The sequence below is a fragment of the Panthera tigris genome, chromosome C2 (assembly GCF_018350195.1).
Source record: "Panthera tigris isolate Pti1 chromosome C2, P.tigris_Pti1_mat1.1, whole genome shotgun sequence".
NCBI classification, from domain to species: Eukaryota; Metazoa; Chordata; class Mammalia; order Carnivora; family Felidae; genus Panthera; species Panthera tigris.
Genome location: NC_056668.1, coordinates 48577951 through 48603665, shown reverse-complemented (window position 1 = coordinate 48603665; position 25715 = coordinate 48577951). Strand labels below are relative to the sequence as shown.

General features: G+C 34.8%; 2 protein-coding genes across 8 annotated transcripts in view; both read left to right on the top strand.

The window, feature by feature from the left end:
- The window catches only part of SENP7 (SUMO specific peptidase 7), a 148172-nt gene extending 133029 nt beyond the window's left edge, over positions 1–15143 (top strand). For all 7 annotated transcript variants that reach the window (XM_042998688.1, XM_042998694.1, XM_042998693.1 and 4 more), the window contains 8 exons: positions 2549–2671; positions 6256–6348; positions 6989–7113; positions 9195–9247; positions 10675–10724; positions 10819–10887; positions 11752–11902; positions 14182–15143. In XM_042998688.1, the coding sequence (XP_042854622.1) occupies positions 2549–2671; positions 6256–6348; positions 6989–7113; positions 9195–9247; positions 10675–10724; positions 10819–10887; positions 11752–11902; positions 14182–14319 (802 nt within the window). In that variant the 3' untranslated portion in view covers positions 14320–15143. The remainder of the gene's footprint in view (positions 1–2548; positions 2672–6255; positions 6349–6988; positions 7114–9194; positions 9248–10674; positions 10725–10818; positions 10888–11751; positions 11903–14181) is intronic.
- Positions 15144–17558: 2415 nt separating this feature from the next.
- IMPG2 (interphotoreceptor matrix proteoglycan 2) overlaps positions 17559–25715 on the top strand; it is an 87543-nt gene continuing 79386 nt past the window's right edge. Inside the window, exons 1-2 of the mRNA XM_007095970.3 lie at positions 17559–18633; positions 19094–19345. Coding sequence (XP_007096032.2) covers positions 18549–18633; positions 19094–19345 — 337 coding nt within the window. The 5' untranslated portion in view covers positions 17559–18548. The remainder of the gene's footprint in view (positions 18634–19093; positions 19346–25715) is intronic.

Sequence of the window (25715 nt, the reverse complement as noted above, 5' to 3'; positions counted from 1 at the left end):
ATCTGAATTGTTATTCTGTCTTTTTAACTAGTGTCCTTGTATTTTTTATCTCTGTTTTCCTGTGCATTAGGTGTATTATGACCACCAGTATTCTTCTTAAACCACTCTATGAATGCAGTTCCCATTAGAAACTTACAGTAATTTCTTATTACCTGTCAAAATGAGTTCAGACCATCTGGCTTTTGAGAGTCTTGATAATATGACACTAATCTATCTCTTAGCCTTTTACACGTATTTCATAGTCCAGCAAAATTGAATTATAAACAGTTTACTAAACAAAGCCTATTCTTAGTTACTCTTCTGCCTTAATGCCCTGCTCTCTTGTTTCTTGGAAGACTTTCCTCTTTATCTCAACCTGTTGAAGTTTTATTCCTCTTTCATGGTTCCTCTCAAATGGTGCCTTCCTCAAAACTTTTCCTCATCTTCTAAACAGATATTACTAATTCCCATAATACTCCATTTGCATCTCTTTTATGTTACTTATAATATTTTTCTTTATTTTTTTAATGTTTATTTAATTTTTTTTTAGAGAGAGGCAGAGCATGAGCAGGGGAGGGGCAGAGAGAGAGGGAGACACAGAATCCAAACAGAATCCAAAGCAGGCTCCAAGCTCTGAGCTATCAGCATAGAGCCGGATGTGGGGCTCGAACCCATGAACTGCAGGATCATGACCGAGCCGAAGTCGGACACTTAACTGATTGAGTCACCCAGGCACCCCTTATTTTGCATTATTTTAAAGTTAGTTGGTGATTTTTTTTTTTAATTTTAATGTTTATTTATTTCTGAGACAGAGAGAGACAGAGCATGAGTGGGGGAGGGGCAGAGAGAGAGGGAGACACAGAATCCGAAGCAGGCTCCAGGCTCTGAGCTGTCAGCATAGAACCTGATGCGGGGCTTGAACTCACAAACTGTGAGATCATGACCTGAGCCGAAGTCGGTCGCTCAACCGACTGAGCCACCCAAGTGCCCCAGTTAGTTGGTGATTTTATGATCATTCTTATTCTAAAGGTTAAGCATCTTATGTCTTTTTTCAAAAAAAATTTTTTTTTAATGTTTGTTTATTTTTGAGAGAGAGAGAGAGAGAGACAGAGCGCAAGTTGGGGAGGGGCAGAGAGAGAGGGAGACACAGAATCTGAAGCAGGCTCTGAGCTGTCAGCACAGAACCCGATGTGGGGCTAGATGAACGGTGACATCATGATGTGGCCCGAAGTTAGAGGCTTAACCAAGTGAGCCACCCAGGCACCTCCATCTTACTTATTTTTGTATCCGTATAATAGTGCCAAATTTATATTTGGTGACATGAACTGGATCATATTGTTAGTCTTTATATGTTTTATTAGAATTAATGAATACAATTTTATTCCTAATTTATTTCCAGTAGTACTTTTCTATATTTCCTATTCACTAAATTACCTGTTTCTCTGTCTCATTGACTTATTTTCAGAGAGGATTCTAACTTTAGTGTTTTTTTTTTTTAATAATTTTTTAATGTTTTTATTTATTTTTTGGAGAGAGAATGCAAGTAAGGGAAGGGCAGAGAGAGAGAGGGAGGCACAGAATCAGAAGCAGGCTCCAGGCTCTGAGCTGTCAGCACAGAGCCCAATGTGGGGCTTGAACTCAGGAACCGTAAGAAGATGACCTGAGCCAAAGTTGGATGGTTAATCGACTGAACCACCCAGGCGCCCCCTAACTTTAGGTTTTAAATGACTTTCTATTTATTTTTTAAATTAAGGTGTAACTTTCAAGTAGTAAAGTACATAAATCTTAAGTGTGCAGCTAGTGAATGTTCACAAATGTATGCACCCATAATATCATCATTTAGATCAAGGTAAAGAACATTTCCAGCACACCAGAAGCATCCTTTGTGTCTCCTTCCATGTAGCAAAGCCTGTCCATAACCACATTTAAAAAAATGTCAAGTTGTATTTGTCTTCTATGCTTTTTTTCTTAAAGCAATTACAAGGTCATTTCTGAATCTGCAGAGATTCAAAAGCAGAGTTAAGAATAGCAGAGTTCACTAATATGAAGAGTTTAATCACTAAATGATTCAATTACAAGTTTATGTTGAAGAATTGTTTTAGTAGAAATGGACTCAGGATTTATATATTGGACATATCTCACAGTAATTAAATTTTTTCTAGATTTATTTTAGGAGTGTCATGGTTTCAATCTTATCTCTGTGTGGTATTTGATTAATATTTCCTTCTATACTCACTCCTCTGGATTGTAAGCTATATGTCAGCATGTACTACCCCCCCTTTCCCCATTTTATGTCTCTAATGTAATTATGGTGCTCTGCACATGTCAGGAATTTGATAAGTAATTGTTAAGTAAATGAGTTAATAAGTGGGCAATTTCTGCTTTAAACAATCTTGATGGAAGGTGAGGTAAATAAAGAACAATTTTAGCTGGAATCTGAGCAGATTGCAAGATTGCTTTGAATCTAAGTGGTCATAAAAATGAAGATTTACAGAACACATAAGATAATTGGGGGAAGATTAGGTAAAATCTAAAAATAACTTACTGCTGTGGTTTTGCTATTTTACAGATATCTTATATTGGAGAAGGCATCAGATGAACTTGTTGAACGAAGTCACATTTTTAGTAGCTTTTTCTATAAATGCTTGACAAGAAAAGAAAATAATTTGACTGAAGATAATCCAAATCTTTCGTAAGTCAGTCTTTCAATGTACTTCAGTTTTAAGAGAAAAATATGCTGTGTTGATGCTCCTAGTAAAAAAAACTTCTTACAGTTTTTCCTAGAGTGATCAGTATTACCATTTGTGCAGGCCTTTCAGCTCTTTCTCACCCACTGTTCTTTTCCCTATCAGAGGAGGCTGACTCTTGCAGGCTGCATTTCCAAGTGCATGTTCTGTGGGGGACACTGGAAGTTGGAGGGCAAGGGAGGAAAAAGTCAGGTTATTTCTTTGTTACCCTCTTTGCATTGGGCAGTGATTTTGGCAGTGGCTCTATTTCCTCTATGGGTCCCATCTTATTTATTTATTTTTTAAGTTTATTTATTGAGAGAGAGAGAGAGAGAGCACATGTGAGGGGAGGGGCAGAGAGAGAATCCCAAGCAGGCTCCACATTGTCAGCGTGGCACTCAACACAGGGCTCAATGCGGGGCTCAAACCCAAGAATTGTGAGATCAGAACCTGAGCCGAAATCTAGAGTTGGATGCTTAACTGACTGAGCCACCCAGGTGCCCCTATATTTAACTTATTTGATGGCTTCCTGTTCTATTTTATGTATATAGAAATTGATGGTTGGTACCATGCATTTAATCTTATGTTTTGTTTTAAGATTATTAGTCATTATTTGGCATAGCCACCTAGAAGCTGATGAAATGAAAGCAAGTGGATTCTGCTGTGGTTTTAAATTTTAAAGTAATTTTTTAAAATTAGAAGTTACATGTTTGATCATATATAAAAGTAATATAAAACAGTGTTACATAAGTGGCATATTCCAGGGTAAGACATATATAAGGTACTAAGATACTATACTTCATATCTTATATACACATACATACACACAGTTGACCCTTGAACAACATGGATTTCAACCATGGGAGTCCATTTATATGCAGATTTTTTGGGATAAATACAGTACATGTATATACTGTAAATACTGCAAATGTATTTTCTCTTCCTTATGATTCTCTCAACATTTTCTTTTCTTTAGCTTACTGTATTATAAAAATATATAATACATAACCACAAAATATGTGTTAATTGGCTTTATGTAATCAGTAAAGCTTCTGGTCAACAGTAGGCTATTAGTAGTAGTTAAGGTTTGGGGATCCAAAAATTATATAGGTGGGTTTTTAACTCCATGGCGGGGCTCAGTTCCCCTATCCCCTCACAGGTAAATACTTAGGTTAATGCTTGGCCTGATATATATGTAATTAGTTATCACACAAAGAATTTCTACAAATCAGTAAAAAAATAAGAAGATAGCCACAAAGCAGAGTGGTAAGGGGTATAAACCTTAATGGTAAATAAATCTCTGACAAGAAACTCCAACTACTAGTGTAAGGGAATTGCAGACTAAATGATGCACAAACTCATTACTATGGATTATGAGATGCTGAGAGATCTGGCTTCTGCCCGTCTCCATACTCTCACCTCATGACATTCTTTCTCCTCACTTACCCTCCTTCAGCTCAGCCTTCCTCCTTTCAGTTTTCAAATATGCTAAGCTCTTTTCCTATTTTCTGACTGAAATTTCTTCTCCTGGCACTTTTTTTGTATTGTAACATGGTTTGTGATCATTGGTTTGTTTGCTTGTCCTAAGGTTAAACTTCATGAGGTCATGGACTTTATCTGTCTTATTTTCTACTCTGTCCCAGTGCCTTTTTCTCAGTGCTTGTAACATACTAGGAACTCAAAAGAGAATAATAATATATTTTATTGAATGGGAGAGAACTCTTAGACATATAATTAAAGATCTCCCAAAGAGTTAGGAACTGAGAATAAGAGATTATATTGTGTTTCCCATAACCTCTCCCATTCTCCTTGTTCCATCTAGTGTCTAATATATCAATCAAATAAGTCCAGTATGATCAGGAAATCAAACACCAACATAACAAAACAAAAGAAAACCAGGTGTCTATCTTTAAGATTTTCAAATGGAAAAGCAAATTAATAGGCTATGCACTATTTGAAAATAATTGTTCATAATCATTATAATGATTGGGTCATTCTGAAACAAAATTCAGTAAACATGTGACTTCTGATCATTTTATGAAGTTAAAGTCTACATAGTGTCTAATTCCTACCACCTTTTATTAGCTCATTCTAAATTCCATCTTCTCCTAATGTTTACTCCTGTGAGTATGGTTAGATATTCAGATGAATAGGGATGAGACAAAGATTTCTTTTCCTATATTACTTGGTATATAAATATAAAACAACTTATTTAATTCCTTGCATAAAAAGGAGGTTCTTGGGGGCGCCGAAGTGGCTCAGTTGGTTAAGCCTCTGACTTTGGCTCAGGTCATGATGTCACAGTTCATGGGTTTGAGCCCTGCATCAGGCTCTGTGCTGATAGGTCAGAGCCTGGAGCCTGCTTCAGATTCTGTGTCTCCCTCTCTCTCTGCCCCTCCCCTGCTTCAGCTCTGTCTCTCTTTGTCTCAAAAATACACATTAAAAAAAAAAAAAAATTCTTGGAGGCCCTGAGCCAGAAGTTACGCACCACCTCTTTTCTAAAACTTTTTTTTAAGCAAGACTTTGAAAGTCTTTTTTTTTTAAGTTTTACTTTTTAAATGTTTATTTTTTTTTAATTTTTATTTTAGAGTATGAACAGGGAGAGGGGCAGAGGGAGAGAGAGAGAATCTTAAGCAGGCTTCATGGTCAGAGCCTGATGCTGGGCTTGATCCTATGACCCTGGGATCATGACCTGCGCCAAAATCAAGAGTTGAATGGTTAACCAACTGAGCCACTCAGGCACCCCCCCTTAAAACTTTTTTTTGATATTCAAACTTGGTTTAATATCTTCCTTCCTTATTTTCCTGATAAGATAAAGAAACAATTATTTGTGTGTCCTAGTTTTTTCTAGGTGGCTTTTCTAAATGCTATAACATAATTCCTTTGTGTCCCTTATGACACTTATATTTTAGACATGGTTTTTTTCTACCCTCTTCATTTTGTGAACTCCTTAAGGGCAGCGTGGGTGATTTTTATTATTTATTATTAAGAACCTAATAAATCTATGTTGAAGAAGTAAATGAAAGATGGATGAATAGTGGGTATTTTCAACTCATTGTCTTATAATTTCCTTATATGTAAAATGAAAGGAGATGACTGTCATCTTTAAAAAAATCTAAGAATATATGCCTCATTCCTCCTGTTAGCTTTAACACCTCCCTCATCACAGGTATAACATTTAGACAATTCTTTTAAGGTTTAATGATAATATTTTTATCATGCCCAGATGGAACTAAAGTAAATAAATAGGTTTAGCTGTTTACATACAGTTACTGAGCTATTTTTGGAGTCTATAAACCATTTTATAAATTGCTCCTTCTATTCTATGACATTGTTTATAAACAGTCATTAAGTTTAACAACAATTAGAAATTAATGAAAGGAAATGAGTATTATATATCTTAATATGCATTAAATATTATATATCTTGAAGAAGATGGTTAAGTAAACTGAATCTCACATTTTTCAGTATATAAAAATGACTCCTGAAATCTGTATCTTCAATTTTTAATTTTTTGTATGTAAAATACATGTATCTTTCATATTCCCAGAATGGCACAGAGGAGACATAAAAGAGTAAGAACATGGACTCGTCACATAAACATCTTTAACAAAGATTACATCTTTGTGCCTGTAAATGAGTCGTGAGTATTTCGGATTATTTAAAAACAAAATTGGAGAGTACAGAAAAAAATATTTTGTGCATTTTTAGATTAATAATCAGTAAAAGGTATGGGTATGCATCTCGAGTACTATGTTTAAATTTTCCAAAGAAGTAGCTAAAACTATGAGTGACTATATTAGATTTTGATTTGGCAAATGGTCATATTGTAAATATAGTAGAAAAAATAAAAATGACAAATGCCCATAAGACTGTAATGACTGAGACATTGAATTTTTCTTTTTTGGGCTCAAAAGAATTTCTTACTAAGTAAAAGATGAAAAGATTTTAGAATAAACCTTAAAATATTTAAGAGAACAAACTGTTTAAGCACTAACAGAAAAAAGATGATGCTATGAGTTTATTTATTAAAGCAGTTCTTCAATAGGAAGCACTGATTATATGAAAGTAAATAAATTTGAAATAACTCAGATTTTACCCTAAGTAGTCTTACTACTCATTTAATTACTTTTGGAATGTGTGGTCTGTGTTATGTCAGATATTACAGTGTAGTTAATTGGTATGAAGTTTGTTTTACCCACTTTCTCAGCTGTAGATCCAAAACACATTGCTCTGCATTGTTTAGATTTTGTGTTATTAAGATTGTGTTTCTTTTTCAACAGATCTCATTGGTATCTTGCTGTCATTTGTTTTCCATGGTTAGAAGAAGCTGTATATGAAGATTTTCCACAAACTGTATCCCAGCACTCACAGGCTCAGCCATCTCAACATGACAACAAAATAATAGGTGGTAAACTTAATGTAGATACTGTTTTTAATGATGATGACAACAGTAGAATGATTATAGTGAACAATATGAGGTTAAAATATGGTATATATATATACATACATATATATGTATATATATATACATACATATATATCTATATCTATATATCTATATCTATATTTATATCTATATATACATACATATATATATATAGATAGATATAGATATATATATATATATACACATTAGGGAGGGAGGGAGGGAGGGAGGGAGGGGGGGAGAGAGAGAGAGAGAGAGAGAGAGGCAAAGGGGGAGGGACAGAAGGAGCCAGAGAGAGAATCTGAAGTAGGCTCCATGCTCAGCACAGAGTCCAGTGTGGGGCTCGATCTCACAACCATGAGATCATGAACTGAACTGAAATCAAGAGTTGGATGCTCAACTGACTGAACTACCCAGGAGCCCTGGTGGTAGTATTTTTTTTTTTAATGAAACTAGTAGAAAGAATAAGAAATCTGAAATTTTCATATAGATGCCCAACCTCATGTATAGACAAAATGTAATTCTTAAGTTATAATGTTATGTCAAGTTTTATCATAGCATTTTTTATAAAATAATCTTGCTAACATGACTAAGAATTCATACTATGGATCTTCAGGCATAGACCAGTTCAGGTCTTTGGCCTCCTTTGTTAAGTTTATTCCTAGGTATTGTATTCTTTTTTTTTACTAGTAAAGAAACTAAACCAATTATCAAAAACCAAAGAAAAAATCAATGACCAGATAAATTCACAGATGAATTCTACCAAACATGTAAAGAAGAGTTAGTATCTACTGTCTTCAAACTATTGCCCCCCCCCCCGCCAAAAAAAAGAAGAGAGGCTTCCAAATTGATTCAATGAGGCCAGCATTACTCTGATACTGAAGCCAGACAAAGACACTAAAAAACAAGAAAACTACAAGCCAATATCCCTGATGAACACAGAAGGAAAAGTCATCAGCAAAATATTAACAAACTGAATCCAAAACTACATTTAAAGACAGTTAAGTGGGATTTATTCCAGCTATGAAAGGATGGTTCAGTATCTGCAAATCAACCAACGTGACACATCACATTAACAAATTAAAGGATAAAAACCATTTGCTCATCTTAAAAGATGCAGAAAAAGCATCCATTCATGATAAAAACTCCCAACAAAGTGGGTTTAGAGGGAACATAGTTCAGCAGCATCATAAAGCCCATGAATGACAACCCATACCTAACATCATACTTATGGAGAAAAGCTAAAAGCTTCTCCTTTACGATCAGGAACAAAGATGTCCACTGTCACCACTTTTATTCAACATAGTACTGAAGTCCAGCAATTAGACAAGAAAAGAAAAAAAGGCAACCAAATTGGTAAGGTAGAAGTAAAATTGTCACTATTTGCAGATGACATGATACCATATATATATATATACATATATATACATATATACATATACATATATACATATACATATACATATATATATACATATATATATACCATATATATATATATGTATATATATATATATACATGTACATATATGTACATACGTATATACATATATATATATATATTCATATTCTTTTTGGTGCAATTGTAAGTGGAATTGTTTTCTTAATATCTCTTTCTGCTACTTTGTTATTAGTATATAGAACTGCAACAAATTTCTGTACATTAATTTTGTATCTTGCAACCCTACTGAATTAATGTATTCTAAGAGTTTTTGGGTGGTGAAATCCCACATTTTTTCTCAATTTAAATGAACACATTTCTTGTTAATGCTAGTAAACTGACTAGGTTTACTTAAAATTCTTAAAATTCTTACTTAAACTTCAGGTCTCTTAAACTTCTTCCATGATTTTTCTTATGTTACAACCCAGATGTTAATTCAGTAAGCAAATAAGCTTACTTATTTTGAGAAAAAAAGAAAATTACATGTTTTATAGCTGTAGTCTAAGCAGTAAGCAGAATATTAATAGCCATTGCCATTAATACTGGTCCAAACCACATCTAAATACTTGATATTAGATATAAAATAAGCACTCATTATTGCTTTATTATTTCTAACTAGATAATGATGTACATACTACTTCAACACTGTCCTTGGGCACAGAGGATTCCCAAGTAAGTGTGTTCTTTATAGATATGAAAGAAGGAATCTTTTCTATTGTTATTTTTTAGTTTTTATTTCATTTATTTCCACCCTGGTCTTTATTATTTCCTTCCTTCTACTACCTTTGGGCTTTGTTGGATCTAACTTTTCTAGTTTCTTTGGGTGTAAGGTTAGATTGTTTACTTGAAATTTTTCTTATTTGTTGAGGTATGCCTCTATCACTATAAACTAACCTCTTAGAACTGCTTTCGTAGCATCCCAAAGATTTTGGGCTAATGTATTTTCATTTTCATTTGTTGCCATGTAGTTTTGTGATTTCCTCCTTGAGTTCTTTGTTGACCCATTGGTTGTTTAATAGCAGGTTTAGTGTCCACATTTTTGGTTCTGTTAACTTTTCTTTTTCTTTTTTCTTTTTTTCTTTTTTTTGAATGTTTATTTTTGAGAGAGAGAGAGACAGAGCATGAGTGGGGGAGGGGCCGAGAGAGAGGGAGACACAGAATCCAAAGCAGGTTCCAGGCTCTGAGCTGTCAGCACAGAGCCTAAGGCGGGGCTCGAACTCACCAGCCGTGAGATCATGACCTGAGCCGAAGTCAGACACTCAACCGACTGAGCCAACCAGGCACCCCTAACTTTTCTTTTATGGACTTCCAAACTGTTATGTATGGTCTAGATTTGGTGTCTTAATTGATTAAGGTAGCCACCTAGCGATTTTTTTTTTTTTTGTATGTATAGACAGTAGCAGCCTTGCTATCCTGGCAGAGGCTTATGTCTTTACTGTTACTGGTATAGGGTGGGCAGAAGAAAGGAAGTTTCCTTTTCTGTTCTAACAGTGGCACAATAGGAGACCTTCTTCTTGCTTGTACAACAGTCTTCCCAAATTAAGTTCCTTAGACCAACTGTTGTAAGATGCAGAGTATGGTAAAAAGGATTGTAAGGTCAGTTAAGTTGGTTAAACCCTGTGTCCTATTCATCTCTTAAAGATTCACTGTTACATTAGAATAATAAAGGTACTAAGAAGTTATGCATTAAAGAATCTGCTTAAGTTTGGCCTGTTGTTTCCCAGATTTGTCTCCAGTGACATCATATATTGAGTTAGAGAATGTATGCAAAGGCAGGTTAAATTAACTTGTTTATCTTTGCTTGAGATGGTAACTGTGAATAGAAGTAATTAAAGTTCTAGGTTGTTTTTTAGGCTATGTCAAAGTTCTAGAACTTCTTGAAGCTACATGTAAAAGTATAAGATACTGTTTCACTAGTATAAGAAAATAAATCAATGAATTTCTGAAAAAACAACATTGGCTCACTTTAGATGATGAAAAGGACTCTTACTTGAAATTTTAATTTCAGAGTATTTCAAACATTTTAAAGATTAACTGAACACTAATGTATTCAAACTGGTTTTAATTGCAAAGCCATAAAAATTCCTGTTTTATTTCAGAGTACCGAGACAAATATATCAGTACCAGTACCAAAGAAAATGTGTAAAAGGTAGGTACATGCTATAATAATAGTTTTCTCAGATATTTAAGTTTAATTCATGTACAAGTATGTATATCTTGATTTCTTCTTTTGATTTTCATAGGCCATGCATTCTTATACTAGATTCCTTGAAAGCTGCTTCTATACAAAACACAGTTCAGAATTTACGAGAGTAAGTAATGACAATTTTTCTCTCAGTCTGTTATCTAAAATCTCAATAATTTTGAAGCTACGATATTTAAGAATTACTGAAAAGACTGTATCAGGAATTATATTTTATTATGTATTTAGATGAGGTCTACAATCTAATCAATAATAAACATCCCCTATTGTATGTTAATATTAAAGCACTAATATTTCTCAGATAATAACTTGTATATATTGAAAGTAAAATCAAAATTTGTATTCATAACTGAACAAAAAGCATAATTTTACAAAGGAGCATTGCAGCTATTAGTGGTTATCAAAAGTATCATTTTAGAGAAAATAAGAACTCTTTCACCTTTTTTATTACTTCTGTGTGTATATACTGGGGAGCCTGGCTGTCTCAGCTGTAGAGCAAGCGTGTGACTCTTGATCTCAGGGTCTTAAGTTTAAGCCCCATCTTGAGTGTGGAACTTACTCAAAAAAAAAGGGGGGGTTGGTATTTTTGTGTGTATATAAGTGTGTGTGTGTATATGTATGTGTGTAATTTTGTAATTACTGTAGGATCTGGAAACAACTGGGAACTCAAGTTTTAAAGTAATTTGTTAGTTTAGTAATTAACAAATTTAGTAATTTGTTAGTAATATAAATGAGCTTATGTGTGTGAGTTATGAAAGTTGGATTGTTGAAAAAAGTCTAGCTTTTAGTTAGAAACTCAGATGATTTTCTTTTAAATAGCAACCCTTGAAGCCTCACATATTATAATTTGTACTGTTAAACTTGGAAATTTGACTTGAGGCAACACATTTGGTAGCAAATATTTTCCATCTTTGTGTTGAATAATAGTAAAGAGATTTCTACTAGAGTCACTCTACTTTTTTGATGATTCAAGGTATTTAGAAGTAGAGTGGGAAGTTAAACGAAAAACTCATCGTGAATTCAGCAAAACAAACATGGTGGACCTATGCCCTAAAGTTCCTAAACAAGATAATAGCAGTGATTGTGGAGTATATTTACTGCAGTATGTGGAGAGCTTCTTTAAGGTATGTAAAAATTCTTTATTCACAGTTACCAGCATATAATTACAAATTACTGGGCAAACAAAGAAGCAAAATATTACAGGTAATCAAGAAAGAAAAAGTAAATCACATATAATCCAGATATTAGAGTTATTTAATGGATAAGAACTTTAAAATGATTTGAATAATACGTTAGAGAGAATAGAGTGAACAAAATGGATGAAAAGATGGAACCTGCTAAAAAAGATCACGTGGGTATTCTACAGCTAAAATTTCATAATAATATATCTGAAATTAAGAATTTATTGGCACTGGGATGCCTGCATGGCTCAGTTGGTTAAGCATCCTTCTTCAACTCAGGTCATGATCTCAAGCCCCGTGTTGGGCTCTGTGCTGACATCTAGCTCAGAACCTGGAGCCTGTCTTCAAGATTCTGTCTCCCTCTCTTTCTGTCCCTCCCCTGCTCAGGCTGTCTCTCTCTCTCTCTGTCTCAAAAATAAATAGAACATAAGAAAAAAAAAAGAATTTATTGGACTTGTGATGAATACTTGGCGTTGTATGCAAGTGATGAATCACTAAATCCTGCACGAAATTAATATTATACATATATTAACTATATATATATTAACTAACGAATTTAAATAAAAACTTGGAAGAAAAAATAGGAACTTATTGCTTGAGTTTAATAGCAGACTTGGAGGGGCGCCTGGGTGGCTCAGTCGGTTAGGCGGCCGACTTCAGCTCAGGTCACGATCTCGCGGTCCGTGAGTTTGAGCCCCGCGTCGGGCTCTGGGCTGATGGCTCAGAGCCTGGAGCCTGCTTCCGATTCTGTGTCTCCCTCTCTCTCTGCCCCTCCCCCGTTCATGCTTTATCTCTCTGTCTCAAAAATAAAATAAAACGTTAAAAAAAAAAAATAGCAGACTTGGATGTAGCAGAAGACAGGATTAGAATTAAAAAAAAAAAAAAAAAGAGCAATAGGGGCACCTGGGTGGCTCAGTTGGTTAAGCATCTGGCTCTTGATTTTGGCTCAGGTCACAATCTCACAGTTTGTGGGTTCAAGCTCCACGTTGGGCTCTGCACTGACAGTGTGCAGCCTGCTTGCGATTCTCTCTCTCTGCCCTTCCCCTGCTCGCTGTCTCTCTCTCAAAATAAATAAACTTCCATAAATGAGTAAATAAATAACAAATAAATAGGGCAATAGAAAGTATTCAACTGTATTTGAGAGAAAAAAAAGAACGTAAAGAACAGAATAGACAAGTGTGATGTGAGTAAAAAATTTGAATTTACATGTAATTGGAGTTCCAGAAAGATTAGGTTGGAAGAGAAAGGCAGACAAAAATTTGAAGGAAAAATTTCAAAACTAAAAGACCCATGTTTTCAAGAAGCTCAGAAAGCCATAAGCTAGATGAGTACAGTGACAAGCATGAGTGTTCTTTTCTAGCTCATCAGCCATGCTATAGGTAACAGTATTGAAGAAATTTTAAAAGCAAGGGACCACTCTTTGCTTTTTAAACTATCAGCTCGTTACTTCAGTCATTACCAGTGTTACTTGTGAGGCCCCTCTCCTCTCTCTGGAGGTCAGGGAGGCGAGACTGAAAGTTCCAACTCTCTAATTACATTGTTGGTTGTCTTGGCAACCAGCCCCATTTTTTTTTGGTGTGGTGTTACGAAGGTGGGTACAGAAGCAGGGTATTTTTGACTAGAAGCTTGCTTGGAGAATTCTTTTTTTTTTCATATTTATTTTCTTTATTCTGAGAGAGCATGAGTGGGTGAGAGGCAGAGACAGAGAGATAATCCCAAGCAGGCTCTGCACTGTTAGTGCAGAAGCCAGCACGGGGCTCCTTACCACCCCCCGCCCAAACCATGAGATCATGACCTGAGCCGAGATCAAGATTTGGACAATTAACTGACTGAGCCACCCAGGTGCCCCTTGCTTGGAGAATTCTTAAAGGTACTTTCAGCATGTGAGGGTTATAGTATACAGTTGGAACTTTTGATATAATTGGGGAGGAATGATAATATATAGTTTTAGGTGAATCATATAGTATGTGAATTCTATCTCAGTAAAGCTGTTATTTTAAAAAGTTAGCATTTTTTCAGGGTGCCTGGCTGGCTTAGCCAGAAGAGCATGTGACGCTTGATCTCAGAGTCGTGACTTTGAGCCCCATGTGGGGTGTAGAGAGGACTTAACTTAAAAATAAAAAGCTAAAAAAAGTTAGGAATTTTTCATTTCTTGTAAAATGAAATTAAAACAAGTTTGAATTGTCCTGCTAAAGGGATTTCATTTTCTTTTCTCTCATTAGGATCCTATTGTTAATTTTGAACTTCCAATTCATTTGGAGAAATGGTTTCCTCGTCATGTAATAAAGACCAAACGGGAAGATATTCGAGAGCTCATTTTGAAACTTCATTTACAGCAACAGAAGGGCAGCAGTAGCTAGTTAATCTGTACAAACATGACACAGATGTCCTATAAGATTACTGGAAAGCTGCTTACCAGCATTTGTGTTAGTCAGCTCACAGAGAAGAAAATAACTTGTGGTAGTTTTATAAGTCATTGAACATTATTTAAAATAAATAAGATATATTATTAGATTGTTGGGATCTGATAGATGTAGTGGGAAATGGGGGTGATATAGAGAAACTTATTAGAAATTAAACTTTCATAAATATTTGATATTTTTCTGATCAAATTTGCTTCTGATTATGCAATAGCATATGTAAATGTGGGAATGTTTTTGTAGATAATAAAACCAAGTGATCTGTACTTCCATATAACTGGGAGTTGAGGGGAGTTAGGTCCTCCCTGGTGCCAGCCCCAGGGCTTGTCACATTTGTTGACAAGTCACATTATATTGTAATACTATTCTTTGCGGCTCAAGCATGCAATATGAATACTATGTATTTTTTTAAAGAAGAATTTAGTATTAAGGCTTCAGAAAATGCCATTTACGGCATCCTTTCTGTATAGTGTAAAAGAAGACATGATGTTAGGAAGATGATTGAAATTGACTCTTTCAAAGCGCAGCTTATTTTTCTCAGTTGCTAAATGGAATTGTTACTCTGCTGTGATTGTTACATGTTTTCTTTTTCTTTTGATGTCATATATGGGGATCTGGGAAATTAGTTCATTCATTCAGAATGAAGTTTGGAACAAAAAAAATTTAGCTACCCAAAATAGGTTTTTACAATGACATTTGTAGCTCAACATAGTTCTTTGAGGTAATAGCTATATCAATATTGACTTCTATCCTATTCTGATATCCTAGAATATACATACACACTTTCTGTAAGTATCAAAGATAAAATTGATGTCCTCATAACTTTAATTAAAGAATACCCTCAAAATCTTATTTATTAATTGTTAGAACTAAATATATAATTTTATAGCTCTGTTTACCCAGTATTTATCTGCAAAGTCAGATTGCTCGAATTGCTTTTATATTTTTAAATTGTAGTTTTTAGAGACCTATGATCCCTATGAAGCATAAGTTTTTATTAAATGTTTAGGGAACAGTTTTGAATTCATGTGATGATGGTGGTATTATATGTGATTAAACACTTACACTTTACAACCTTTTCCTAATGTTATCAGGAAAATTTTGAGGGGACAATTATATTGTATTTTCTCAGATTAAAAAAACATGTTTTTTAAGAATATTATTTTAATCTTCTGTTTTAAGTATCTCTTGGATTTATATTGTTAACTGTATATAAAGCAGTGAAGCAAAGGCAATTTAAGATAAAGCTAAAAATTGGAACATTTTATTTCAAAATCATGTGAATTTGAAGTCAGTTAAGCCTCAGTATTTTTGAATTTTTGTTAATCTTGTCACCATCTTTATATTGTTAAAGATATTTGTCTTTTGGAGATTTCTCAGAAAGATGATTATAATTACATGATTTTATTCCCAGTATGTGTGTGTATGGGAGGGGATTTTTTTAAAATGACTATTAATTATTTTGTACATCTAACTTTGGGAAAGCAAGTATGTAATACATCTTCATATGACTTCTTAACTTTTGTGTTTGTATGTTTTTCAAAGGTACCACTGTCCTTTATCATGTTTTGAAGATTGTTTAAAATTCATTTTCCTAAATTCATGTGGAAATAATGTGTTGAGAATATCAACATTTTATATTAAACATGTTTCCAATTCATCAAATTAAGGTGTAATTTTCCTTTCTTAAGAATCATGAGCCATTCTTAGAAATAAATTGTTGAATTTATAATACCCAGTGCATCTCTAATAACTGATGGTTAGATGAATTTTTCTTTCTGCCTTAACAAGCATATAGTTAATTTGATTGTTCAGGAGACATTTTTGGAGCATGTACTATTAGCAGGCAGTTTGCTAGGTACAAAACAATGAACCCCAGCTTTTATTCCTGAGTCATTTATAGCTAATGGGAGAAATGGACATATGCATAGTTTTAATATTACTGGTAAAAATGATCATAGAGTTTCTTGGGGGCTCAGGAGGGAATTCAGCCTTGCTGCATGTGTGTGTGTGTGTGTGTGTGTGTGTGTGTGTGTGTGTGTGTGTGTATGTGAGAGAGAGAGAGAGAGAGAGAGAGGTGGCCGGGGGAGAGAGAGTGAGATGTGGTAGAGAGGTAGTAAGAGGGTTGTCACTGGACAGGGAAAGTCTTCCTAGAGAAGATAATACTAATTTTAATTTGCAACTCTTGGGATAAACAAAAGTGGTAGCTTTTTTTTTTTTTTTTTTTTTTGTCATATCTGATCACTTAACTAGGATTTAGGAAAAGTTTAATGCCTCTTATAATCAGTTTGTTTCCTTTTTATGTTATGGGGGAAATAGGGTTCTTGTCATACAGAGCCATTTCTAACCTGGTTCTAATCTATGTGCTGTCCTCTTCTTTCCACTGTCACCTACTTTTTAATTCTATAAAATTACTCATTTATGCTGTAATTGCTTTTGGCTTAATACCAAGCTTAAGCCTTTTATTCATAGCAAATTATCTTGGGTTTTCTTTCTTTCAGTAATGTTTATTTGGAAATGTGCTGAACTAAAATAAATATGAAATGTCGTCTGTATTCAGTACTTTTTTTTTTTTTAATTGTGAAAACGACCTGTAATTGTTGAACTATGTCTGGACTGGGAGAACTGTGAGTGGACTTGTATACTCTGAAGGCTTGCTTGACTGGAAGTATATAAAACCTTATGGGAAATCATAGGCTTTTCCTTCCTTCTGTAGAGTCTCTTGTAACTGAGCTTGATCTTGTGGAAATTTGGGAACATTGTCCAGGAGCTGCTAAAAGACAAACTTCTGTGGGTATGTGGCTTCCCTGTCTACACCCACCTACCTGGTCTCTTCTCTTAAAACTGAGTACATCCCTTTGAGGGCTGAAGATATCGGGGTTGACTATTTTAGAATTCTCAAGAGAAATGTGCTTTAAATCTTTACAAAACTTTTCTTTTTTCAGGGGCTCCTGGTGGCTCAGTCGGTTAAGTGTCCAACTGTGGCTTAGATCATGATCTCACGGTTCGTGAGTTGGAGCCCCGCATTGGGCTCCCTGCTGTCAACACAGAGCCTGCTTCATATCCTCTTCTCCTCCCCCACTAATGTGCGCTCGCGCACGCACACACACACACACTGTCTCTCTCTCAAAAATAAATAAAAACAAAACTTTTTTTTTTTTAGAGAACTTCTCCAAAGACACAGGACATAAGATGTAAATCCAGTGCTATTTGATAGTAAATCCTAGCTTCCACAGGGACTTTGACTAGTTTAATTGCTTTTTACTAGGTTTGTTTGATAAAAACAACTGCTCTAATACAAAGAATTTTATCTAGTCCCATTGTGGTAAAAGTTATCCTTTGTTGGTTGCGAGTTCCTCACGTACATAAACATTCTGGGCCTCATGTTTAATAGCTAATTAAGCAACACAGTTATCACGTGGCTGTCATTAATATTGTATGATTAGTATGTGCCAGGCAGTATTCTAATAGTGCATTTTCTGTGTATTAACGAATTTAATCCTCACAGCAGTTCTATCATGAGTTAGCTTTATCTTCCTATCCCATTTGCTATAAAAGGAAGAAGTTATTAAGTGGTTATAACCAAAGATTTTCAAATTTCTAACCAAGGAGAGAGATTTGAAAGACAGTAACTATGACAAAACTAGAGCTAGTTTTGTGTGTAGCTCTGTATTTCTGAAGTAGATAGGTATAGTGAGTCTGGGCTTACAAATTATATGTTTACAAATAACAGGCCCTAGAAAAACCCAAAGTACATGTGAATCTATCAGGTTCAACTAGTAGATTCAGAAAAATTGTAAAGCTCAGTGAATTAAATGTGAAACATTATTTTTAAGTGGACTGTCTGGTAATGGCAAAGAACGTGTTTGTAAAGAGCTTAGCTGACTGGATTAGAATAAAGAAATTGTCTCTCTCCATCTGTTCTAATTAGCTTATCTCTTCTGCTTTCATAGCGTGCTGCTTCTTTCAGAAAAGAAGTGAGAGGTATTTTGAAAGGACACCATTTTTATTTAAGCTAATTTGTAATGGTTTTGGAATGGTTGTCAGTTTTCAAAGATAAACTTTGAAATGTTAGACCTTTTCTATAATAATTCGTTACTGGAAGTTTCAAGGCTTTTTTGGGTGCTCAAGGATTTTGGCCTCTCCTTATTCCTTTGATTTTGGCCCAAATGATTATGTTTCCTCATTTTGGGAAGATTTCTCTGGGTATTTTGATATTTGTCGTGATAGAAGGAAACCTTCCATCATTAACAGGTATTTAAAAAGCTTTTTAATTTTAATTTTTTATTTTTCTTTATATCTCTAGTATATTCTCTTTAACATTATTTAATTTAATATGACCATTGTAAGAACTTGAATCAAATACTACTCTGTTAGGCTTTGATATTGCTTCATTTAAACTTTTAAAATCTCTCAATATTTTTGGTTTTCCTTTTCATTAGTAATTTCTTCTTCAGACTTACTTCTGCTTATTTCTTGTATTGAAATTGGGTATATAGTTGATTTTAACAACTAAGAATCTTGAAATAAAGGAGTAGGAATTAGATGGAGAAAAGATTGACTGCTCACTCCTCCCCTCTTAAGTATGCATGTTTACAATTTGAGCATTGACTTCAAAATCCAAATGTGGCACAAAAGTCAGTTTTTCTTTGTTACTTTTCATTCTGTATCTTCATTCATTATCAGAAGACTTGTCTATGCTTTCACTATGTAGCACAAACCTACATATCTTTAGAAGATATCCAAGAACCCAAGAGTGCAGTTTCTTTTCGCCTGACTGACAAGGAATCCGGGGAGCCTTCTCATTCTACTGAAAAGAAACTACCTTTGGACCACAGAGAAGCTGAGAAACAGTGGTTGCTCAGAAGAAGGCGATCTATCCTGTTTCCTAATGGTGTAAAAACCTGTCCAGATGAAAGCATTACAGAGGCTGTGGCAAAGCACGTAAAGTACTTTAAAGTACGAGGTAAGTGAACATCCAAACCTTGGGACTCCGTGATGAAATTCAAACATAGTCCTAGCATGTTGTTGTATCTTGTTAAAATTCAGAGTATGTGATAATTTAGACACGGAGCCAAATATTATCTTTCTCTTAGCTATGGAAAAAGGACTTGCTATAAGTATAGTATTTATATAGCTTCAGAGGAAAGTTTGCATTAAGGGAGGAAATGGCTTAAATCTTTGAAGCACTTCAAAAATACCAGTTTATGTTACTGGAAGATTTAACTATTTTTACTTCTTCATTAAGTAATTAGTCTAAATATGCCCACAAAATATATTTACCATGGTATACTTACCTATTTGGCTAATTAGTTACTTTATGTACATGAAAATATAATACATGTCTATATTTTATAGTTTAGACATTCTGCAGATTCATGCTGGTTATACTCTGGTTGGTACACATAAACCTTATATCTAAGATGATGACAACTCTCACAATAGACCCTAAAGCAACAGAACTAGGATTTTATTTTTAATTTAACAGTATTATCCTTGATTGAATACTTTTTCATTAGGTGAATTCATTCTGTTTCTTAAATTTACTATCTTAAATTTACTAACCAAAATTGCTTAGTTGACCATAGCATGTCCCTCAGATTTAAACGATTCTCAAACTTTGCTTTTTTGCTGCTAAAGAGACAATGTGATACGATGGATGTGATGCTAGTAAACTAAAGTGGAGGTGGATGATTAAATGATAGTGAAATCAGGCTAGTTCATTTATGTATGTTTTCAACAAATGTTTGTGGAACACTTGCCATTTTCCATATGCTGGGCTCTATGAACCTTCAAGTCTAAGCTGCTACTTTATCTTCTCCTTTTTTATTTTCCTCCATCTTGTCCTTCCCCTCCTCCTCCGTCACCAAAGCAAGTGATTGATTGATTCATTCATTCATTTATTCATTTCAGAGCTAGTGTTTTCTGTTTTTTTTTAACGTTTATTTATTTTTGAGATAGAGAGAGACAGAGCATGAATGGGGGAGGGTCAGAGAGAGGGAGACACAGAATCTGAAACAGGCTCCGGGCTCTGAGCTGTCAGCACAGGGGCCCGATGCGGGGCTCGAACTCACGGACCGCGAGATCGTGACCTGAGCCGAAGTCGGCGCTCAACCGACTGAGCCACCCAGGCGCCCCTAGTGTTTTCTGTTTTAAGTTGTTATTTAAATTCCAGCTATTCAACATACAGTACAGTATTAGTTTCAGGTATACAATTTATGCGATTCAACACTTTACAGTCCCAGTTCTCATCAGAACAAGTGCACTCCTTAATCCCTATCTCCTATCCCCCTACCTATCTCCCTACTGGTAACCATCAGTTTGTTCTCTATAGTTAAGAGTCTGTTTCTTGGTTTGCCTCTCTCTTTTTTAACCTATGCTTATTTGTTTTGTTTCTTAAATTCCACATATGAGTGAAATCACACAGTAATTTGTCTTTCTTTCACTACCTTATTTTGCATAGCATAATACTCTCTAAGCAAGTGTTTTTAAAATAAAGTAATACCAGATATTACATATATAAAATTTTTTTGTTAAAATAATTTTTTAATGTTTATTCCTTATTTTGAGAGAGAGAGAGAGAGAGAGAGACAGGAGTCAGGCAGAGAGAGTCAGGCAGAGAGAGAGGGAGACAGAATCCAAAGCAGGCTCCAGGCTCTAAGCTGTCAGCGCACAGCCTGACGCGGGGCTCAAACTCACAGACTGCGAGATCATGACCTGAGCTGAAGTTGAAATCTTAACCAACTGAGCCGCCCAGGCACCCCTAATTTTTTAAGTGCCACTGTATTAACACATTTTTTAAGGAGTGTATTTACAACTCTTGATTATACTGTGAGAGTATCAAACATTACTAAGCAATAAGGTTTCCTTTTACTTTTGTAATGGAAATCCATTGATTCTGACTTTTGTGTATAGGGCATGTGCCAGAAGTGGCAAATTCCAAAGAGAGTGGGAAGAGAATAAAAGACTGAAGATGAATGGGAATGACAGTTCATAACTTATCAAAACGTTATTTCTATTGCCTCGGTTTTTCCTTTTAAAATAAATAGATCAGAATATCTAGGTAGATGCTGGGTAAGTGGTGAAGAGGAAATAACCATTTAAGCAATGTGGTTATATCTTTTAATTTCTTTGCTCTTATGTTTATAAATTCAAGAGATACTATTGAAAAAGAAGCCAACAAAAAGAAAAGCATTCCTAGAGTAATTGATTTTAAAATACAGATGCTATGAATGGGACCATTAGAAAGGGACCTCACAGACCTAAAAGACTCGGCACAGCACATCAGGACTGTAACAGTGTTGATATAGCTATTACTGTCATTGTAAAGAGTAAATATTTTATGTTTTTGAAAATTAGGAAAAATGAATGTTTCAGCAAAGGTCTTGAAGAGATTTTGTAGGCATAATTGGATTATGCCCTTAGAACCAAATATTTGGAAATTAGAGGGAGAGATCCATTCAATGTCCAACCAAGGATCTTAGCTCTTTCTACCAAGCTAATTCATTTTAATGGTTTGCCCAATTTTTCCTTAATAGAGAATTTGGCTTCAGTTGCTAGGTGGTGTAACAAATTTGAAAAATACCTTCATTTAAGCAAGAAGCAACTGCATTTAACCTAATGATTTGTGAAATTAAACAGATATTTAGGGTGCTTGGGGTTGAATGCAGTTAATACTCTCCTCCTACTTTAAAAAATTATATTTGTAGGTGGACTTTTAAAATATAACTTTATTGAGGTATACTTTGATGGATTATTGCTGCATATTTAAATTACATAATCTGATTTGTTTTGACAAACATATTTACCCTTGAAATCATGCAGTTAAGATAATGAATGTATCACTCACCACTAAACATTTTCTTATTTGCCTTTGTAATCTGTCCCTCTCAGCACTTCCCTTTATCCCAGTACTGAGGCAACCTAATCTGCTTTTTATCACTATGGATTGTTTCCATTTTCTACACTTTTATATATAAATGTAATCATATATGTACACTTTTTTGTCTGGCTTCTTTTGCTCAGTGCAATTATTTCGAGACTCATTTGTGACTTTTTTTTTTTCATCAGTAGTTTCCTTTTATTGTTGAGTAGTATTCTATTTTAGGGATATACCACATTTTGGGATATTAGGGTTTTTTTCAGTTATAAAGAAAGCTGTCATGAACATTTGCATTCAAGTTTTTGTGTCAACAAAACCTTTTGGTTAATAGTGCAATGGCTGGAGGGCCGCCTCGGTGGCTCAGTCAGTTGGGCGTCTGACTTTGTTTGGCTCAGGTCATGATCTCACGGGCTGTGAGTTTGAGCCCCACGACGGGCTCTGTGCTGACAGCTCGGAGCCTGGAGCCTGCTTCGGATTCTGTGTCTCCCTCTCTCTCTGCCCCTCCTCTGCTCAAGCTCTCTGTGTCTCTCTCAAAAATAAACATTAAAAAAAAATTTAAAAAAATAGTGGAATGTCTGGGTCTCATGATAGGTGTATGTTTAACTCTTTATGAAGTTGCTAAACTGTTTCCCAATGTGGCTGTACCACCTGCACTGTATTAGAGTTCCAGTTTTTCCACATCCTTGCAATACTTGGTGTAGTCAGTCTTTTTAAACTGTAACCATTCTAGTGACTGTGAAGCAATTGTGGTTTTAATATGCATTTTCTTAATGGCTAGTGATGTTGAGCACCTTTTCCATGTGCTCATTTACCATTTGCTTATCTTTTTTGGTGAAGAGTTTATTCAAATATTTTGCTCATTAAAAAAAAATTGGGTCATTTGTCTTATAGAATTGTAAGAGTTCTTAGTATATTCTAAATACAAGCTCTTTGTCAGATACATGTTTTGCATACATTTTCACCCAGTGTGTGGCTTGTCTTTTGCTTTTCTTAATAATGTCTTTTGAGAAACAGAAGTTTTCAATTTTGATGAAGTTCAACTTAAAAGGTTTTTTTTTTTTTTTTTTTTTTTTTTTTGGGGGGGGGGTCATGCTTGTTTTTGGTTTTATCTAAGTTTGCCTAACCCAAAGTCAAAAGAATTTTCTATCTTTTCCTGTAAAAATTTTATAATTTTCAGGTTTTACATTTAGGTCTATGATCTACTCTGAGTTAATTTTTGTATGTGGGGTATATGGATCAGAGTTAAATATTTGCATATGCTTAGCCAATTGTTCCAGCACCATTTATTAAAAAGATTATCCTTTCTTGCCTTTAAGGCTTTGTTGAAAAATCAGTCTTCTGTATTTAGTGAGTCTATTTCTTCATTTTCTTCCACTGATCTATATGCCTGTTTTTATGCCAATATGACACTGGCTTGATTACAATAAGTCTTTGAATCAGATAGGGAAGGTTCTTCAACTTTGTTCTTCTTTTTTCAAATTCACTTCGTAATGCTAAGTTCTTTGTCTTTCATATAAATATTAGCATCAGCTTGCCAACTTATACAAAAAGCGTGGCTGGAATTTTGATTGGGGTTTTGTTGAATTTATTGATCAATTTAGGAAGAATTGTCATCTTAACAATATTGGGTCTTCTGCTCTATGAATGTGATACAGCCCACCATTTACTTAGGTCTTCTTCAATTTCTCTTGACAGTGTTTTGTAATTTTCAGTGTATAGGTCTTATAGCTCTTTTTATCAGATTTATATATTTTTATTTTTTATGCCATTGTTAATGTTATTTTAATTTCTTTTTAAAAAATGTTTATTTATTCTGAGAAGGAGAGCACGAATGGGGGAGAGGCAGAGAGAGAGAGTGGGAGAGAGAGAATCCCAAGCAGGCTCCTTGATATCAGCACAGAGCCCAACACAGGGCTCAAACTCATGAACCGTGAGATCATGACCTGAGCCAAAGCCAAGAGTTGGGCACTTAACTGAATAAGCCACCCAGGTGCTCCAATGTTATTTTAGTTTCTGATTGTTCTTGCCAGTATAAGAGGCATACAACTGCATTTTGTATATTGGCCTTTTATTCTGTAATTTGCTAAATTCACTTATTTGTTCTAGTAGCTTTTTTGTGCATTCCTTAAGGTTTTCTACAAAGATGATTATTTGCATATAAAGATAATTTTACTTCTCATATTCCAATTTATATGCCTTTTATTTCTTGCTTTATTGCACCAAATTGACTGTTGTATATGTTTTGGGTACCACGATTCTGAGAGGAAAATAAGACTTTGTTCCATAATGGAGTTCTATTTACTGGATATGACGCACAGCCTGAGCCCTAGTAAAAGGATTAAAGACAGATTAAATGCAGGCCCTTCGTTATTCAGAATACTGTCATCCATATTTTGCTTTCCTCCAGCAGTTTGCAGGGCAGGTTTTCTCCACCACAAGAGAGACGTTTATAGATCAGTTATCTTCTCAAAAATAGAAAGTTACCTTTAGCAGTCACTAAAGGTTACATGAAAATTGTGTCACAAGGGTGGGACTTCAGAACAGGTCTAATTCTAGGCCATAATGAAGTATGTGGCAATTATCTCTGGTGGTGCTTTGCCCTTCTTAGTACCTCTTTTCCCTGGAATCATGATGATTTTACTGTTTACTGCCTGCAGTGTCCTGTTTAGGTTTCCCCTCTCCGAGCTGCATGAATGCTCCAGACTTCCTCCCAGTTCTCTTCCTTTATCAAAATGTAGGTGTTCTGAATCCTGTTATCCCAAGTTAGTTAATTGGACCTTCTTGTCAGATAGCTCTTAACTGGAAAGCCATTGGATAAATTAAGGATAAATTACCTTTCTGGAGGGAATTACATTTTTTTACAATTTTATTGAGACATAATTTACATATCATGCAACTCATCCATTTAATGTATAGAATTCAATGGTTTTCTAGTGTATTCACAGAAACCTGCAACCATTATCACACTTAGTTTAAAAATACTACATCACTTCAAAAAGAAACCTCATACTCTTTAGTCATCACTCTCTTATCCTTCTTTTCCCCCTACCCCTCTCCCTAGACCTAAGCAATCATGAATCTGCTTTTTACTTCTATAAACTTGTCTGTTATGGATATGTCAAATAAATGAGATAATATAATATGTGATCTTTTGTGACAGTCTTCTTTCATTTTGCGTAATGTTTTCAAGGTTCATCCATGCTGTAGCATGTATCAGTAGTTTATTCTGTTTTATGGCCTAATCTTATTTTCTTGTATGGATATACCACATTTCGTGTATCCGTTTCTTAGTTGATGGGCATTTGGGTTGTTTTTAGCTATTTAGGTGTGTACCTAGGAGTAGAATTTTGGGATTTTATGGTAACTCTGTGTTTATCCATATGAGGAAGGCCAGATAGTTTTCTAGAGTAGCTGCACCGTCTTACATTCACAACAGCAGTGTGTAAGATTCTGG